The 5,286-nt window shown below is 37.2% G+C and overlaps 1 protein-coding gene across 5 annotated transcripts; it reads left to right on the forward strand.

Annotated features, from left to right (window-relative positions):
• On the forward strand, positions 1-4,980 carry ZAT12 (zinc finger transcription factor 12). 5 transcript variants are annotated; one of them, XM_004229635.4, is made up of 10 exons: positions 1-514; positions 728-1,965; positions 2,062-2,241; positions 2,334-2,519; positions 2,609-2,703; positions 2,807-3,049; positions 3,188-3,347; positions 3,532-3,747; positions 4,022-4,101; positions 4,235-4,980. In XM_004229635.4, exons 2-9 carry the CDS (start codon positions 884-886, stop codon positions 4,053-4,055), a joined length of 2,196 nt encoding a protein of 731 aa, XP_004229683.1. In that variant the 5' UTR covers positions 1-514; positions 728-883; the 3' UTR covers positions 4,056-4,101; positions 4,235-4,980. The 5 variants fall into 5 exon arrangements, with proteins under 5 accessions (XP_004229683.1, XP_010324851.1, XP_010324863.1 ...); XM_010326549.3 differs by having other exon boundaries at positions 61-514; positions 3,529-3,747; XM_010326561.3 differs by having other exon boundaries at positions 61-514; positions 3,529-3,632.
• Positions 4,981-5,286: the final 306 nt, after the last annotated feature.

The following is a 5,286-nucleotide window of genomic DNA, read 5'->3' on the forward strand; positions in this document are numbered from 1 at the left end:
ATTATTGATTAAAAAAAAAGTAGTAGTAGTAGAGGAAAAATGGAGGGCTAGCTCACACTCACTCACTGTGTCAGAAATAAGGCTAAACAAAAAAAAATTTACGAAGTGAGGAACGTGCACCAATTCAAATTAGATCTGGATCCACTTCACTCACTCTCATTTTTCTTTTAAAAAAAATTTAATTGTTGAATGGAAGAGAAAAATGATTTTAGCTTTTACTCACACTAACCCCACCAAAAAACAAAACTTGTTTTGAAGTGGGGGTGAGGTGAGGTGGGGTGGGGTGGGTGGGTGTTTGAAATTTAGTGGTGTTACTAGTAATAAATATTAATGGGTTTGCTGTTTCTGTTGCTGTCAAGCTGGTGCTGCTACTAGTACTGCTGCTTCTTGCAGGCTGCATAGAAATAGAGAGGGCGGTGGTTTAAGTTCTTTTCTTTTGCAGTTTGTTAACAAAGGGGAAAATTTGATCAAAGTGGAAAAAAAGAGGAAGTGAAAAAGAGTCATCTTTTTATGGGTAAAGCTCTAATTTTTTTGTTGTTTCAATTTGGTAAAATAAGCAAATAAAGAAAGCTGAAAGCTTTATTTCTTCTTGTTTTTCAGTCGTCTGTGGTTTGTTGTTGTTACTAAACAGCTAGTTATTTTTCTTTCAATTCAGAATCTTTTCCAGCCCCCCACGGGAGATTTCTACTTTTAAGAGTTTAAATTTTTTCTTGGTTGTTTTTTGCAGGAAGAGTAAGAGAAAGGAGTTTACTTGAATCTTGTTAAGAAATTGCTAGTTGGTGGTGGAAAAAAGAGGAATTTTTTTCTTCTTATTGACAGTCTGTACTTTAGGAAAGACAAAAAGGAAGGTTGGAGTTTGAATCTACTAGAGAGGAAGGAAGTTATGGATGCTTATGAAGCTACAAAAATTGTTTTTCAAAGGATTCAAAGTTTGGATCCTGAAAATGCATCAAAAATTATGGGGATTCTTCTGATGCAAGACCATGGTGAGAAAGAAATGATTCGATTAGCTTTTGGTCCAGAAGCTTTAGTTCACTCGGTGATTCTTAAAGCAAGAAAGGAGCTTGGTGTTTCTTCAAACTCACCTTCTACACCTTCAACTCCTTCTTCACCTTCACCTTTTGGTGGTTCAATGTGTTTTTCAAGGCAGAATTCTTCTTCTTCAGCTACTTCTGGTAGGATTCTTGGGGGTCTTAGCCTTCCTTCACCTCTTAGCATAACTAGTAACAACAACCACTCTTCAAATGTTTCTGCTTCTTGGAGTACTAGTCCTAGTTTCTCTGAGTTTCAAGAAGCTGATCTTGTTAGTCCTAGTGCTTCCAACATCTCATATACTGCTGCTACTACTACTAATGGAATGACCAATTCCACCATGAATTCCTCAGCTCCTCCCTTTTATTGCAATGGTGAAGTAGACTTGATAGATGAGTTTCAACTACAGGACCAGCTTTCTTTCTTGAATGATGGGTCACCAACCTTGGGGCCTAAGAATCCTGATGTTTATTACCAGCAACAGCAGCAACAACAAGATTTAGCCTCAAGTCCAAGTGGGGATTCCATGCTTTTCTCTTCATATAACTGGGGTGGTGGATGCAACTCAGTCAACGGCCTCTCTCATAGAAGGAGCTGCTCTGTGAGTGATATATGCTTGGGGGCTGATGACCCAAGTGGAGGACTTGGCTGGAAACCTTGTCTCTATTTTGCTAGAGGGTATTGCAAGAATGGAAGTAGCTGTAGGTTCCTTCATGGTGCTGGGCCTGGTGAAGGTGAAGTTGGGTCACCAAACAAGTTTGAGATGATGGAACATTGCCAAGAACTTCTCAGATCTAAGTCTGCTCACCAGCAAAGACTAGCCACAGCTTCTCAGCTCATGGCTTCTTCTAACTTTCCTCTCTCTCCCATGGCTGCTAACAAATGCATGAACTTTCTTCAGCAGCAACAGTTGCAGTCTGCTGAAAGCCCAAGGTTTGAACCCCAACCCCCTCTTTCCTTCTTACTGTTTTTATGGTATTAAAAAAAAATTGGAACTTTGGACTGATTCTTGATGTGAAATTTCTACAGGGCAGCTGCTGCATTGATGATGGGTGATGACATGCATAAATTGAGCAGAAGTCGTTTTGAAAGAGGGGATTTTGGACTGAATGGTGGAGTTGGAATAGCAAATCCAGGTTCAAGGCAAATTTACTTGACATTTCCAGCTGATAGTACTTTCAAAGAAGAGGATGTTTCCAATTATTTCAGGTATTATTGGTTTGAAAAATTCAATGTATTAAAGTTGTTTCCCTCATTTTGAAGTTTTGGTTTCTTTAATCTTGTTATTCTTGATTTTGTAGCACTTATGGGCCTGTTCAAGATGTGAGGATTCCATATCAGCAAAAGAGGATGTTTGGTTTTGTTACATTTGTTTATCCAGAGACTGTGAAGACCATTCTTGCCAAAGGAAATCCTCATTTTGTATGTGATGCTAGGGTGCTTGTCAAGCCTTACAAAGAGAAGGGCAAAGTCCCAGAGAAGTTTAGGTATTAATCCTTTTTATCACAACTACTTACTTATTATGAAGTTTATATTCTTTATATTGATTAATTTGATGTTGGGATTGAAATTGCAGGAAGCAACACCAACAGCAGATGGAGAGGGGAGAATTCACTGGATGCGGTAGTCCTACTGGTCTGGACTCCAGTGATCCTTATGATCTTCAGCTTGGTAAGTAACAACATTTCGGACTTATATATATGTTTTTAGAATGTGATGGCTTCTCAAAAGTTTCAACTTTTAATGCTCTACTTTACTTATTGTGATTTACTAGGTGCAAGAATGTTTTACAACACTCAAGATGCGCTGTGGAGGAGAAAATTGGAAGAACAAGCTGATCTGCAACAGGCAATTGAGCTCCAAAGCAGGAGATTGCTGAATTTACAGCTTCTTGATGTCAAAAGGAGCAACCATCATCGTGCCCTTTCCATGAGTGCTGTTATCCCATCCCCACCGCATTCTCCAGGCTTCTTCAATCAGAATATGGTTCGCTCCACAGACTTTGGCAGCCGAGAAGGTATATCTTGAGTTTTGCTTCAATAGTCCAGATAGATTTTGCACTCAATTGAAATCGGTGGCATAGTTAATAGAAATGAGGTTTTAGGCTAAAAGTTGAGAATGAAGATGTTGATATTTGGTGTTTGTTTTGTTGCAGAGAATGGTTTTGCACCAAAAATGGTCAATTTTGCTGCTGTTACTGCTGAGCAAAAGAATGCAAATCTTACTGCCAAGGAGAGAGAATGCTTCACAGGTAAAGATGAAAATAGCAGTGGCAAAGAAAGTTCCAAGAAGGAAGCAAGTGATTTTCAAGAAAGGTAACTATTGTTTAATTTGCCAAAGGTAGTAATAGTTTTACACATTTGGATACATGTCTCTGTTAAACCAAAGTCAATGTTGATGCATTTGGTAATAACTCAATTTGAGAAACTACTGCATTACTGACTTGTCTGGTTCTTGATTCAAGTAAAATTAGATAACATATGACTTAAAATGTAGCAGCTTGGAGCATAATCTCCCAGATAGTCCATTTGCATCACCTAAAGCAGTTGGGGACTTCATCACAACTTTCTCAAATGAAGCTGCTGGAGATGTTGACAAAGGTGCTGGATTAAATGCATCATCCTCTGCTAACAATAATATGATCCCTTCTTCCTCCTTGTCAACTAGTACTCTAGACATGACTCCTTTCAAATCATGTTACTTCCAAGTGCCTAGGTGCATTTCACCACTCGACTTTCCTACTTCCGCGTCTTAGTTATTTACGTGTTCATTTGAAGAAAATGTTTCAAATTTACCCCTCTACATTATTATTATTATTGAGCTCCCAACGTAGATCACGCGTCAAAAATATTTCAACGGTAACTGTACGACCAAATCTAAACGATAATAACGACATTTATTGTCGTTTAGGGGTATTTTTGATCGTTTTCTATAGTCGTTTATATGAATGATTATTCTTATCATATTCCAATAATGGTGATTAATGCAGGTTCCCTTCCGGACATGGCACCATTGGAATGTAGGCCTGGACAGCATGTTATGTTACGTAGTTTAGCTTCCTTAGTTTAGGTAAGTTGTCGCATTTCTTGGCTCATTTAATAAATCTTCTTTCCCTTAGACACAAAACATCTTGGTACTTGTTTCTTTATTGATGATGTTGGTTTACATGTTTTCTTTGGCCTTCTTTTTTTTGTTTCCACAGGAAGGAAAGAAAGAACGATGACGACCGTAACCAAACCCTAAAACAAAAAAAATTACTACTCTCAAGAAGCAAGCTCAGCATCAGCCAGGAAAATACATACTACTACTATTACTACTATAGAAAATATGCATAAATACATAAAAAAAAAAAGAAAAAGGATGTGTGTGACAGCCATGTTGAATGTATTTTCAGTGTCTTTTTCCCATATCTCTCCTTTAGTTGAGGCTGGATTCACATGTTAAAGAAAAAGGATAATTAGCCATAGGTACAAAGAAGTAAAAAATCCAAAGCATCACTTGTAATCCTTTACCTAAGTAAGCATATTATTGGGTGTCCACTTGTGTACTTAATGACATCCTAAAAGGTTAACTTGTTGTAATTTTCTTTTAAGTTGTTGTAATCACTTTGTATAGAAGATGAAGATGAAGATGATGAAGCACAAGGCAGAAGAGTAAATCAAGACTTCAAGTTGAAATATAATATACTCAAATTTAGTACAAGGCAAAGGGGAAGCTCTTTTGTTTGTAACTTTTTTCTTTTCTATAATATGCTTTAGCATATAGACCAATATATTAGCTTGCTCTATCTTTTGTAATTTTCCTTTTTCTTTTTTTTAAGTTTCAACTCTTTGTTGTAATTTTATATAAGAATATTAGATAGTGTATGAATCAAAGATGTAAACAGACAGAAAAAAAAAGAGGAAGTTTCATAATTCAGTAGAGCTTTAATTGGTGTCTTTTTCTTAATGTGATGTGCTTTTTATTATCTCTCTTTTTAGGAATTTGTCTTTTTATTGCAGTTGTCCTTTTCTCCTTCTTTTATTTATGGGTGGGGGTAGGGGGTCAACATACAGACAGACCATCACATGGGATAGTGCTGACACTTGAATGTGGGTCCCACTAATCAATATAAGTAATTTATTTTGTCATGGTTTGTGGGTCCCATTTCACCAACACCCACGTGACTCTCCATGTTCACTCTCTTTCATCTTCTGCATGTTGTACAATAGTGCATAGCTAGTTGTACCACCATCGAGCAACTTGAATTATATT

This window comes from Solanum lycopersicum, chromosome 1, assembly GCF_036512215.1.
Source record: "Solanum lycopersicum chromosome 1, SLM_r2.1".
NCBI classification, from domain to species: Eukaryota; Viridiplantae; Streptophyta; class Magnoliopsida; order Solanales; family Solanaceae; genus Solanum; species Solanum lycopersicum.

Excerpts from the sequence above, each read along its gene's own strand:
- ZAT12 (XM_010326549.3), top strand. The coding sequence starts at position 884 with ATGGATGCTTATGAAGCTACAAAAATTGTTTTTCAAAGGATTCAAAGT. Across the intron at positions 2,242-2,333 it reads GATGTTTCCAATTATTTCAG|CACTTATGGGCCTGTTCAAG; the intron begins GTATTATTGGTT and ends TTGATTTTGTAG. Across the intron at positions 2,704-2,806 it reads TCCTTATGATCTTCAGCTTG|GTGCAAGAATGTTTTACAAC; the intron begins GTAAGTAACAAC and ends GTGATTTACTAG.